At 50.7% G+C, this 13,343-nt stretch overlaps 1 protein-coding gene across 1 annotated transcript; it reads left to right on the top strand.

Moving 5' to 3' along the window:
- Positions 1-379: 379 nt before the first annotated feature.
- Positions 380-4,627, top strand: TMEM256 (transmembrane protein 256). Its single transcript, XM_033169595.1, has 4 exons — positions 380-534; positions 1,396-1,433; positions 3,317-3,397; positions 4,373-4,627. The coding sequence occupies exons 1-4, from the start codon at positions 447-449 to the stop codon at positions 4,514-4,516; spliced, it is 351 nt and encodes a 116-aa protein (XP_033025486.1). The 5' UTR covers positions 380-446; the 3' UTR covers positions 4,517-4,627.
- The last annotated feature ends 8,716 nt before the right edge of the window (positions 4,628-13,343 follow it).

A 13,343-nucleotide genomic window follows, 5' to 3' on the forward strand; every position in this document is an offset into this window, starting at 1 on the left:
CACACCTTAATTTTTCATTCCACGCAGCCTCCTTTGCCACTTTAAGCTGCGGCAGAAGCTGGTGCAAGAGCGCTATTTCAAGGCGCCCTCTGATTGGCTGACGTGCTGAGATGGACTTCCCGGAGGCAGCCTATCAGGAGAATGGAAGTGGAGAAGAGAGGCGGGGTGGTGGCGGCGGGGAGGAGGAGGAAGAACCACGCTTCTCATTGGGCGCACCCGCGTTCCAATCCCCGTCCTCGCACGTCGCGGGACGCCGCACGCCATTGGCCAACCCTTTCCGAACTGGGCTGATGCGGAAGGAAGGGCGGGGAAACGCCGATTGGCAAAGGCGCGGCGTTCTGCGGGGGCGGGGGCTGCATACTAACGAGCCGCCGAGGGCGCTGATTGGATAAAACGCGCCGGGAGTCGGAAACGAGGTTGATACATTTTCACGTCGGGGATAAAGAATGGTGGCGGGCGCCGGGGTGTTTTTCCGACGGCTCGGAGCGCTGAGCGGGGCTGCGGCGGTCGGGGCGGCCGCCTACGGGGCTCATGGTGAGGGCAGGCGGATGCAAGAAAAAGCCGGGGCTGGAGAAGAGGGGGCGCAATCCTGACCTTGATCCCCCGACGGTATTTTGGGGCTATTGGTGCGAAGTTAGGCTTGCGGTCCTTTTATTACCTCGGGGGGGGGGGCGGGTTATTGCATGGCGCCCCTGGGGTTTGCCAGCTACCCCACCCACCCAGCCCCCTTATTAAATCAGCAAATTGGGCGGGGGGAAGGGGGGACACACCACCAGGAAGTTCTGTAAGAGGAAGCCGCGGTTGGATTTGTTTTATTTCATAAAATTTATGCGCCACTTGATTGATTGATTGATTGATTGATTGATAATTTATTTTTACTTGACTGTAAAATGAAATCAACGAACCAAACCACTCAAAGCGGTTTCCTACTGCTAATAGTAGCACAATAAAATGATCAGCGAGAAAAATTAGCAGTAACTTAAGGCTTTCGAAACGTTAATGCTGGAAATGAATCAAAAACTTGCACCATCAGCTTTCTAAATGTCTGCGTGGGCTTGACTAAGCAATAATGTTTTTAGACAAGGGCCGAAAAGAGTATAGTGAAGGCAACTGCCTTAGGTCAATAGGCAAGGAGTTCCAAAGTTCACTTGCTGCTGCACTTAAATATCAAGCAAGGGTTTTGGCTTGTTTGGGCTGAGAATTTCCCCGGGTGAATTGGGCCTTCTGGTTCGCCTCCCCTGTTTGTGTTCCAAGCTCAGAGCATGGAGACTCCCCCCCCCCCCATAATCTCATTTTGCAGCAGTTGGAGGGCGTTTGTGACCCACCCCTTTCCCCCAGCTTATCTCCTTTGCAGTTTCTGCTAACTCCTCTCTCTCTTCCCCGCCCTCCACCCAGATTTCCGTCGGAGTGACCGAGATGACTACTTGAAAGAGGTAAACGGTCTTATTTGGCTCAGGCAGTAGAGCATGAGACTCTTAATCGCAGGGTTGTGAGTTCGAGCCCCACGTTGGGCAAAAATATTCCTGCATTGCGGGGGGGGGGGGTTGCACTAGATGACCCTCGTGTTCCTTTCCAACTCTACAGTTCTGTGATTCTATTTATTGCATTTCTACCCCCCACCTTTTTTTCTCAGAGGAGCCCAAGGTGGCGTGTACATGGCTCACCTCTGGCCCCATCTTATCCCCACAACAACCCTGTGAGGTAGGCTAGTCACGATCACATCTTTATGGCTGAGTGAGGATTCGAACCCTGGCCTCTCCCAAGGTCAGAGTCCAATGCTCTAACCCAGGCATCCCCAACCTGCTGCCGCCCTCCAGATGTTTTGGCCTACAACTCCCATGATCCCTAGCTAACAGGACCAGTGGTCAGGGATGATGGGAAATGTAGTCCCAAAACAGCTGGAGGGCCAAGTTGGGGTGGCTGCTCTAACCACTACACTACACTACACTGGTATCCCACCCACCCAGTCCCTTCGGCTAAGCCAGCTAAACCGGGACCACCGGATGTCATTGTTTGTGGGAGGAGAGAGGAAACCATTCCCTGGGGGTTCAAATTTTCAACACCCCACCCCCCCGGGAGGAATGAAGTGGGGAAGGTTTGTGGAGGAAGAGGCACTCCTGGGTGCGATAGGATGGAAAATGAGTTTGTGCGTTCCTAACTAGAGGGACGCGGGTGGCGCTGTGGTCTAAACCACAGAGCCTAGGGCTTGCCGATCAGAAGGTTGGCAGTTCGAATCCCCACAACAGGGTGACCTCCCGTTGCTCGGTCCCTGCTCCTGCCAACCTAGCAGTTCGAAAGCACAAAGTGCAAGTAGATAAATAGGTACTGCTCTGGCGGGAAGGTAAACGGCGTTTCCGTGCGCTGCTCTGGTTCGCCAGAAGCGGCTTAGTCCTGCAGGCCACATGACCCGGAAGCTGTACACCGGCTCCCTCGGCCAGTAAAGCGAGATGAGCGCCGCAACCCCAGAGTCGTCCGCGACTGGACCCAATGGTTAGGGGTCTCTTTACCTTTACCTTATGCTTTTTATAAATGTATTCCAAATACCGTTCTACTTGTCCATATTTCCCAGATGAAAACCACCAGCAACGAAAGCAAAGGCTTTAATTCCACATAGGAAAAAATGATGACACAATTTAAAATGAAAACACGCTAGTTCCTAAAAGCAGTTCCACGTGTAGAAACAATTTAAAACACTTTCAAATCCAATACAATGTATAGATAATATAGTTTAAACTAATGTTTCTATTTAACCTTTTTCTTTTTGTTTCTCCTTTATTAAAAAGATTTAAGGAAATAATATTATAACATGATACTGTGTAAAATATAACAAGTGTGATTTAGGTTTTTTGAGAACAATCAGAAATCTATTTTAGGTCTTTTTTTGTTTTAATTTTCTTGTATTTTTATTTTCCCCCCAGTATGGGATGGAATATAAATTGTAATATGGTATATTGATGTAAAAATCTGTGGAATATGTTCAATAAAGACTTTTTAAAATAAATCAGATACAGAGGCAGGCTGGGAAGCAGATCTCCCCTTGTTGAAAAAGGCAGGCGCCGAAAAGACTACAAAGCCCATCATCCACGACCATTTCCTAAGCTTGCAGTGGATGATGGGCGTTGTAGTCCATCATCTGTTGGGGAGGAAGCAAATGACTGAAGTACAGAGATAGGGGAACCTGCGGCTCCAGAAATTGCTGGACTACAGCGACCATCGCACTTGCAGGGGCTGATGGGAGTTGTGAGCCCCCGACGACGGGACGGCCTGTGTGTGTTGAATCACTGTCCTCGCCTTGATCCTTGACCTTCTTTTGCAGCTCTACGAGACGGCCAACAAATATCACTTCCTCCACAGCCTGGCCCTCTTGGCTGTGCCCCACTGCCGCTATCCCGCGATGGTAAGGATGGATGACCTAGAATTGGTTTGGGTAACCCTTGGGTGTGGATGATGGGAGTCGTAGTCCAATGTTTGGAAGGGTGCCAGGCTAGAAAAAGCTGTTCCCATATTCCCTGGCGGTGGGACATGCACAGCCAGGCCGCATTCTAGGTTCTGGTACTAACGGCAGAGTTGGGAGGGGGCCCCCCAAATGTCATGTAGTCTGACCCCCTGAAATAAAACCACCTGCAGCTTTAATCTAAACAAAGCTCTGGGGTCAAAGCTCTTGAGAGAGACCACCTTCTCCCCGCTGATTCTTTAGCTGCGGTTCCTGCCTTGCAGGGGGTTGGACTAGATGACACTGGGTGGCCCTTCCGACTCTGGGAGTCTCCGCCTAAATGATATCGAGCGTCAGAACAACTTGGCCACAATAAGGAAATTTTGCCTGTGGTACGACTACTTTACACCTTCCCATGTAGACTCTTGGGCACCCTATCTGCATAAACTAGCAATTCTAAAATATAGACGCGCTTTCACCCTCGCAAGATTGAATGTACTGCCCTCGGCTGTAGTTGAGGGACGATTCCAACAGATTCCACATCCCTTTGGAGATGTTAGTACCGAATCGGAGGCGCATGCCCTTCTGGCTTAGCCCTCTTTATAAATACTTTAGGAATGAGATGATCACCCCTCTTTTATTGTCCATTCTGGGTTGCCCGGCCACTGCCGCAGTGTCCTTTCTCTTGGCAGATCAAGGTGAGTGGGTGACAGCAAAGGTTTTGAGCCGGGGCAACCAGAATAAGACCCACTATTTGGCTGTTGATTCAAACCCCTAAAATGTGTTTTATATAGTTGACTTTTTGTTTCTGTTCTTTGTATATCGTATTGTTGTTTTATTGCTATGGCCGATGGCTGACACAGATAAACATTCATTCATTCATTCATTCATTCATTCATTCATTCAGTGATTCTAACTTGCAACTTTTGTTCCTCGCAGGCCGGCAGCATCCTGTCCCTGGGCATGGGGATGTTCTCCGGCGCCCTGTATTACCACGCTGTGACAGGGGACCCGATCCTGACCAAGGCGGCCCCTTATGGTGGTTCCCTCCTCATCCTCGGCTGGATCGCCATGGCCCCTTGACACCCCCGTCCCGTCCCCATGTGCCCCCTCTCTCCCATTCCCCCTGCTCCTCATTCCCCCTCTTAGGCTAGCCAGAAGGGAGCCCTAGGAGAGGAGAGATCTGACAAGTGTCAGGGTGGGATCCCTTAAGGTCTTTAGCCCGCCCCAAACGTGTCTCTGTCCTGCATCTTGGAATTCCCTGAATGCCGAATCCCTTCCTTAAAAAGCCAAGATCCATTTTTTCTTTCAAAAATTGCAACCAGATTTGAGTTTGCGATGGAGGAAGAGCATAGGCCTTGAAATACCATGTCTGATCAATGCTTTTAAATTGGTGTTTTTTTAACTTAATAAATGAGTGATTTAACTTTTTTAAAAACCCACACACCTTTCTTTTTTCCTGTGAATAAATTTATTCTGTGAATAAATGTCATGGTGAATGGTGGCTATGCTAGAGTTCGCCCGTAAGCTAAGAGCAGGAAGCACAAAGCGTTCCAGTTGCTAAACTACAACTCCCATCAGTCATGACTTATCCCTTCTTTTGAGAGACAAAAGAAGGGCTAAAGGGCGTTTAAGGCAACCTGGCTGGCCGGGGCTGTTGGGAGTTCTAGCCCAAAGCAGCTGGGAAGCCCAAGGTTGGCAAAAGATCATAAAATTGCAGTTGGCAGGGATCCCCAAGGGTCCTCTAGTCCAGCCCCCAGGAACGCAGGAGTAAATTGTGTCGTAAAATTCGTTATTTAAAAAGTGGGGATGGGGAAACTTTGGCCCTTCAGATATTGGGATGCAAACTCCCCATGAGCCAGCAGGGCCAATGGTTAGGGATGATGGGAGTTGTAGTTTAGGAATATCTGGAAGGACACAGGCTGAACATCTGGAGGGATATGGGCCTGAAATTCCCACTGAATGCTCTTTGACAGACGCGGGTGGCGCTGTGGGTTAAACCACAGAACCTAGGGCTTGCCGATTGGAAGGTCGCCAGTTCGAATCCCCGCAATGACGGGGTGAGCTCCCGTCGCTCGGTCCCTGCTCCTGCCCAACTAGCAGTTCGAAAGCACGTCAAAGGTGCAAGTAGATAAATAGGTACCACTCCGGCGGGAAGGTAAACGGCGTTTCCGTGCGCTGCTCTGGTTCGCCAGAAGCAGCTTAGTCATGCTGGGCACATGACCTGGAAGCTGTACACCGGCTCCCTTGGCCAGTAAAGCGAGATGAGCGCCACAACCCCAGAGTCGGACACGACTGGACCTAATGGTCAGGGTTCCCTTTACCTTTACCTTTACTCCACCATTAAAAAAAGTAGTAATTTGGGGTTCTCTGTCCATGCATTTATTTCACCACCATTGTTATTATTTTAAATATATGCTTTTATATGCTCCCACCTCATAAAGATGTACAGAGAGGTGATTAAGAAAACTGCACATCTGCCATAAAAGCAGAACAGCATAAAAGCCAAAAAGATAATATGGAGACTCCAATATTGTTGCCATAAAGCTCCCTTTTTTTGAGCGGCGTTAAAAAGCCGTCTAAAATAGCACAGCCTCCATCGTAAAAAGAAGCAGCTCCGGGAAACCTGGTCAAGCATCGAAATCTATGCTGCAACCGCATTTGGAATACCGTTCTGGTCGCCTCGCCTCAAAAAGGATGTTGAGGAGTTGGAGAAGGTTCAGAAAAGGGCAACGCAAATGATCGGGGCGAATGGAGCAGTTCCCCTGCAAGGAAGAAAAAGATGCAGCGTCTGGGAAATTTAAGTTTTGTTTTTTTTAGAGGCAACGCAATAGAAGTTTATAAATGATCGCAACATGAGAACTGATGGGCATCTAATGAAGGTAGATGTTGGAAGATTCAGGACGGATAAAAGAAAAGTCCTTCACGCAATGCAGAGTTAAACTGTGGAACTCCCTGCCACAGGAGGCAGCAACTGCCAACAACCTGGATGGCTTTAAAAAGGGTACAGCAAATTCATAGAATCCTAGAGTTGGAAGAGACCCCAAGGGCCATCCAGTCCAACCCCCTGCCAAGCAGGAAACACCATCAAAGCATTCCTGACAGATGGCTGTCAAGCCTCCGCTTAAAGACCTCCAAAGAAGGAGACTCCACCACACTCCTTGGCAGCAAATTCCACTGTCGGACAGCTCTTACTGTCAGGAAGTTCTTCCTAATGTTTAGGTGGAATCTTCTTTCTTGTAGTTTGAATCCATTGCTCCGTGTCCGCTTCTCTGGAGCAGCAGAAAACAACCTTTCTCCCTCCTCTAGATGACATCCTTTGATATATTTGAACATGGCTATCATATCACCCCTTAACCTTCTCTTCTCCAGGCTAAACATACCCAGCTCCCTAAGCCGTTCCTCATAAGGCATCGTTTCCAGGCCTTGGACCATTTTGGTTGCCCTCCTCTGGACACGTTCCAGCTTGTCAGTATCCTTCTTGAACTGTGGTGCCCAGAACTGGACACAGTATTCCAGGTGAGGTCTGACCAGAGCGGAATACAGTGGTACTATTACTTCCCTTGATCTAGATGCTGTACTCCTATTGATGCAGCCCAGAATTGCATTGGCTTTTTTAGCTGCTGCATCACACTGTTGACTCATGTCAGGTTTATGGTCTACTTGACATGAGTCAACAGTGTGATGCAGCAGCTAAAAAAGCCAATTCATGACGGGCAGGCTGCTATCGATGTCTCTACTCTCCCTTTGCAATTGGGAGGCAGTGATGCTTCTAAATGCCAGTTTCTGGAAGACACAGGAGGGGAGAGGGATCACGGGCGTCTGCTGTGAGAACAGGATGCTGTTCTAGAAGATGGTTAAATTGGCCTGATCCAGCATTGACCTGTTCATAATTTTAAAAAACTGGCAGGTGAGCGGGTGGTTAGCTAAAATCAAGGCTGGTCTTGGGCTTTCGAAGCAGCAGCAGCACAAGACACTTAATTTCATGGCGCTGGTGCCACCACTGAAAAGGCCATGCAGGGAATCATCAGGGGCCGAGGCATCCTTGGGAATGCTCCTGGCAATGAACCTGAGACATCATTGGGAGAACAGTGGGCCCCACACTGTGTGGGGTGAACCAGCTAGGAAGGGAAAACATCGAAATCGGTTTCAAACGGGGAATCTCAGAAGGAAGGGCACGCCAGGGGAGGCGGGACATTGTTTTTGCATTTATGTGCCCTGGTTTCAGGGTTGTTTTCATTGCAAAACCATTGGGGTTTGATTTGCGGGTTTTTTTATTTTTTTTGCTATGGGCTGTAGGTGGGGGCCGTGTTCTCCCTCCTCCCAAAATAAAACCCCTTCTCCTTGTTTCAGGGGCTTCTTTAGCACGGAGGAATAAAGTTTGGGAAGTTATTCCTGTCTCAGAGCCTAAAAATAAGCGGTGGTGTTTTAAGCTGGAGGGGGGTGGTGGTTAGGGAGGAGGCCAGAAGGAAGTTTTCTCAGGACAGCGAGAAGCCTTAGGTTGACTTGGGGCAGGAATATCTCCACCCTCAAAGGAAATATTTTTTGGAGAGGGCAGGCCGACACAGGAACTCAGCCCCACGATCTTAGAGGGGCCAAGTGTAGTTGCTCTAGTGGTGAAGTCACTCTGCACATGCTCTGAGAAACACACAAACAAACAATGCATTGCAGCCAAGCAACTACGCCCTGGGTCCTCCTGTGGGCTTTCGCACCGCCAGCAAAAATAAGTACCAGTTTATGTGACGCTGACACAAAGGCTTTGCTGTCACCCTATTGCAAAAGAACGAATTTTTACTGCCTCTCCATTTCCTTTTCTCTTTTCCCACACAACCCCATATTGCCTGCAACTGTAATGTCTCACTCTGAATGTGATTGATTTGTTTGACTTGAAAACAGAGACTCTGTGTGTTCTATTGTTACTTAAGAAAGTGTTTTATTAAAAATACATCATGATAAAAAGATACTTGGAGAGGGATCTTTGAGTTAAGGAAGGCTGGGGGAAGTCTGAGCGCTTGAAATCAGTGGGGTTTGGAGCCGTTCCTGGTTTTGTGGTTAAATCTGGAGGGAAAGGGGGGCGGAGTCTATGCAGGGGGTTGGACTAGATGACCCCCGTGGTCCCTTCTGATCTATGCTTCTATGTCAGACGCTGCAGGGACTAGAGCTTGTCGGTGGCAACAGCCAGGAAAGGCCATAATTGCGCACTGTTTTTTTTGCTATACACACAAAGCGGGGGTGCTTGCGCGCGGGCTAGATAGCTGCCACGTGTGAACCCTCCAATCGAGTGGCGCAGAAGTGTTTCTCCTTCCCAAGGCGTCGTGGAAACAGGCCTGACGTCGGTGTCCGTGAAACCCCTGTCCAAGTTCCTTACTGCCAGCCAGCAGCTGGGCCGCGTTCTCGCGTGGTGGTGCTTCCAAACAAACAGCCGCGCAGGACGCGCGTCCCGCCCTTATAGGGCAGCCCGGGAGGACTCCAAAAAGCACGCCAGCTGGAGGGCGCCAGGTTGGCCGAGACTATGAACCCGGGCTAAGAGCCCCTAAGCACTTCCCTTCCCCTGCCATCCCTCGAAGTAAAAGAGCGAGCCCGGACGCGCCGCGTTCACACGACCGGCGCGCGTCGCTCCTTTCCCCCCCTCGCTTCTCTCTTCGGGCGCGGCGCCGCTCCAGGGCTGCTGCCGGCGATGGGAGGGCGAGGGGGCGGCCCCTGCCTCGCCCTGCCCTCCTTCCTTCGGTCCATCCTTTTCCTCTCTTTTTCTCCTTCTCTTTCTCTCCTCCTCCCTCCGCCACTTTATTTGCTGGCTCCAGGGCGAAAAGGTAACGCGGAGTGTGGGGAGAAGCAGCCGGGGAGGCGAGGGGGGGAGGCCCAGCTAATGTGGGGCGGTGGGAGAGAAGAAGCCATGGGGGGGGGGGTCCTTGGCTCCCCTCCGTCCTCTACCCACCCCCACCAGGGGAAACCAGCTGAGATCGCCAGGAAAATAAAAAAGATGGGCATCTCCATCCTTTGCGCGCTTTCTTTCTTTCTATTCCCGGGGAGAGGTGGTGGTGGGGGGCTCTCAGTTCAGGCCGGATTTGCAATTGCCGGGGGGGGGGGATCTTTTCTTTCTCCTTCTCCTCGTGTGAATGTGGACAGCGGGGAGGTTGTTTTGCAAAGAGGGAGGGAGGGAGGGGCTTCCTGTTTGGAAACCCCCCCCCTCGCCAATCCTGCCCGGAAAAAAAACAAAAGGTGGGAGGAGGAAGAAGAAGGCAGCGAAGTTTCTTTGGAGAGAGGATGGCGCGTGGGGCGGGGGTCCTGGGTGGGTTTGGGGCGCGCGCCCCTCCTCCCCATCTCCTTTGGTGCAGCCTTGGCCAACCTGGCGCCCACCCCAGCGTCCTCAGAAGCTGGGGGGCGCCAGGTTGGCATCTCTGGGAGGAGAGGAACCAGATGGTTTTAATTTTTCTCTTGTTGTTTCGCCCCCCTTTGCATCGCAGGCTGGAGGGAGGGAGCCTCCCCTCCTCTCCCGACACCCTTCCTGGTTTTTCTTCCTTCCCTTCACTCAACAATCTCCCTTCTTTCTCTCTCTCTCTCTGCACCCAGCCTGAGAGACTCCTTGCAGCCAGGTGGGTGGTTGCTTTGCAAAACACTGCAGAAATCTGTTTCCAAGGGGTTTTTGGGAGGCTCCGCAAAATGCTTCCCCCCCCCCCATGCTCCCTTCATCCAGGTTTCCTGTCCAGCCTTTGCCTTTGTTCTCGCTCCTCCTGCACAGCTTTCGATTCCCCGGCCTTGAGTTCGAGTTCTGCGACGCCCAGAAGCCTGCGCTAAGGGAGAGTGCCTCTTGCGCCCGGTTTCCGCTTGCCGGTTTTGCACAAGGACTTGGTTGGCTGCTGTGAAGACGGCATGCTGGACTAATGCTCTTTAAAAAAATGTATGGTGGAACTGGGGGTGATTGGGTTGTCTTTGTTTTTATTGTGTATTTTGTGTTTTCTATATTGTAATTTTTGTTGGGAACCGACCTGAGATCTGCAAGTATAGGGCAGTGTACTACTAATATAATAATAATAATAATAATAATAATAATAATAATAATAATAATAATAATAATAATAATAATTAAATAAATAAATAAATAAATAAAAATAATGAGCCCCCTTTGGCCTGATCTAACAGGCTCTCCTTAGGCTCTAGTTGTAGAATTGTGGAGTTGGAAAGGAGTTTAGTTGCACCGGTTAAAGCATCGCGATAGCTCAGTCGGTAGAGCACGAGACTCATAATCTGTGGGTGGTGGGTTCGAGTCCCACGTTGGGCAAAAGATTCCAGCATTGCAGGGGGCTGGACTAGATGGCCCTTGGGGGTCCCTTCCGACGCTACAATTCTATGATTCTAAGAACATGAGGAGAGGCTGCTGGATGAGGCCAGTGGCCCACCTAGTCCAGCACCCTGCCTTCACAGTGGCTAAACAGATGCCCCCAATGTGACAGCAGCAAGCAGGATTCGAACACAAGAGCCACTCTCCCTTCCTGTGGCTTGCAGGAACTGGGATTCAGAAGCATCACTGCCTCCGACCATGGAGGCAGAGCATAACCATCCTGGCAGGTAGCCATCAATAGCTTTCTCCTGCATGAGCTTGTCTAATCTTTTTAAACCATCCGATTTGGTGGCCATCCCGGCCTCCTGTGGCAGAGAGTTCCGAAGTTTATGTGCCGCACAAAGAAGGGCTTTTGTTTTATCTGTGGTAGTGTGTAAAGTGATTTAGAGAGAGGCCTCTCCTCTCTAGGAAGCTACAATCCGAACACTGTAAACACTGGCTAGTGGGAACGTAGTGGTTCATATGTCAGACTGGGACCTGGGAGAGAGACGGGTTCAAATCCTGACTCGGCCCTGAAGCTCACCTTGCACCAGTCGCTGTCCCTCAGCCTACCCTACCTCTCAGGGTTGTTGTGGGGATGAAAGAGGGGGAGAACCGTGTACTCCATCTTGATTTCCTTGGAGGAAAAGGGGGCCAATTAATGCAATTAAGAAATAAATTCTCCTGGTGCTGCTTCGGTGCTATCAGAGGACGCAAATATACTAGAGGGAATGAAGCAGGGGTATAGGATATAGGGCAGTGCAGAGCATGAGACTCGGGGTTGTGGGTTGTGGGCAAAAAGATTCCTGCATTCCAGGGGGTTGGACTAGATGACCCTTGGGTCCCTTCCGACACTACAGTTCCTCGGTTTTATGTGTGTTTGAGCTTTGCGAGGAGGGAGAGGAAGGGGCGATTAGAGAGCATCTGTGTGGCTGGAAAGATCTAGGATTCCTGGGTGGCTTTTGCAAGAGAGCGAAAAGCTGGGGATTTTGTGGCTTCTCTAAAGGGTGAGAAAATACCCTCTTGGCAAATCGTGGGGCGTTTTTTTATCTTAAGGGAGTGGAAAACGGGCTCTCTTGCCAGCTGCTTGGGTTTGCTGGAAAGCCGCCTCCATCTTTCCGCGGGGAAACCCAACCTCTCCCTTCTCAACCCAGAACCCAGCGCAGACATACAGGCACACCCAAAGGTCACTGGGGTTTGCAGGGAGAGCCGACCGGATCCCACTCGGTCTCCGGAGCTTGGAAGCGCCGCCTGGAAACAGGAGGCCTGAATCGTTCAACACACACACACGCCTCCAGCAACAATCCCTGCGTTGGAACAACCCCCCCCTCCCCAAAACCCTGGGTGCCACCCAGTTTGGGAGCAGGGAGAAGACTCTGAGCCGTTGAGCCTGCCAAAAACCCTTATTTTTAAGAGGGTAGCTGCTGTCATGTGTTTTTTTTTTAGCAAGGCTTTGTTTTCTTCTCCCCCAAACCCGCTGATGTGCAGAAGAAAGATCAAGGCAGACTTTTGTTTTTGCAAGGCGTGAGAGATCGATGATGGGGAGGCAATCTGGGAGCCAGAACTCTTGGGTGAGGAGGACCAAGGGGTGTGTGTTTGTGTGTGTCAGGACTCCTGGGTTCCTTTGGAGAGGGCAGGAGGGTTTGTAGGCTGAAAGTTAGGCTCAGAGGCCTGGCAAGGAGTCTGGGATTGCCTCTGCTCCTGCTGCTCAGATCTGTCGCTCCTGCCCTCCCTCTCCCCATGATGAGTCTGTGTGGGCTTGAGGGGAGGGGGAGAAAGATCCAGTTTCACTTGGATCATGTGTCTCCCGCTTAGGCAAGAGGAGTGGGCGCCATTTCTGGAAAACCGGACTCAGGGACGGGCACGAAGTGAGTAATGCCTGGAGGCTTCTGTGTTTGGGTCTCCTTGAGACTTGTGTGTGTGTGTGTTTGCACACAACGCCTTGCCTATGTCTGCAGGGTTGCACAAATCTGCGTGTGGCCTCTGGCATTTGGGCCAGAAGGTCTGGTGACTTTCAAACTGTCTGTTTCCCGATTTCCTTTGGGTACAATGATTTGTGTTCTGCGACGCTTTGTGTGCGTGTTTTTGTGTGTCGATGGCTATCATGTGTTTTCACTTCTGGGTGGGCTTGGGAGACTGGTGTGTGTGTGTGCGCAGGTTTGTGCGCTCTGGTGTATCACAGAATTGCAGAGTGGGAAGGGACCCCAAGGGACATCTAGTCCAACCCCCTGTAGCGGCAGGAATCGCTGCTAAAGAAACCTTGGCTCATGATGGTCAGAGAGGAAGTGAGAACTCTGTACACTTAATTCCTCTTCTTTGGTGTTTTTGACACCGTTGCGATTGTCTGTGCAATTTTGATTCTCTGTGTGCGCACTCCGGCACGGGTCGTGCGTGTGCGTGAACGCCACCCAAAGCTGCCGTGTTTTCTCGTGCGTTTAAAAGCTGTGTGCAGTCCCACCAGCGAAGCATTTCTCACCTGCTGCAGCCAGGCATTCCCCACACCTGTTGGATTTCTGCTTGCCTGCTAGCTGTTAAAAAGCTCAGGAGCCTTGCCAACGAGAGAGGGGGCAATCGTGTGTCTCCATTTTTGCT

Source organism: Lacerta agilis, chromosome 14, assembly GCF_009819535.1.
Source record: "Lacerta agilis isolate rLacAgi1 chromosome 14, rLacAgi1.pri, whole genome shotgun sequence".
Lineage (NCBI taxonomy): Eukaryota > Metazoa > Chordata > Lepidosauria > Squamata > Lacertidae > Lacerta > Lacerta agilis.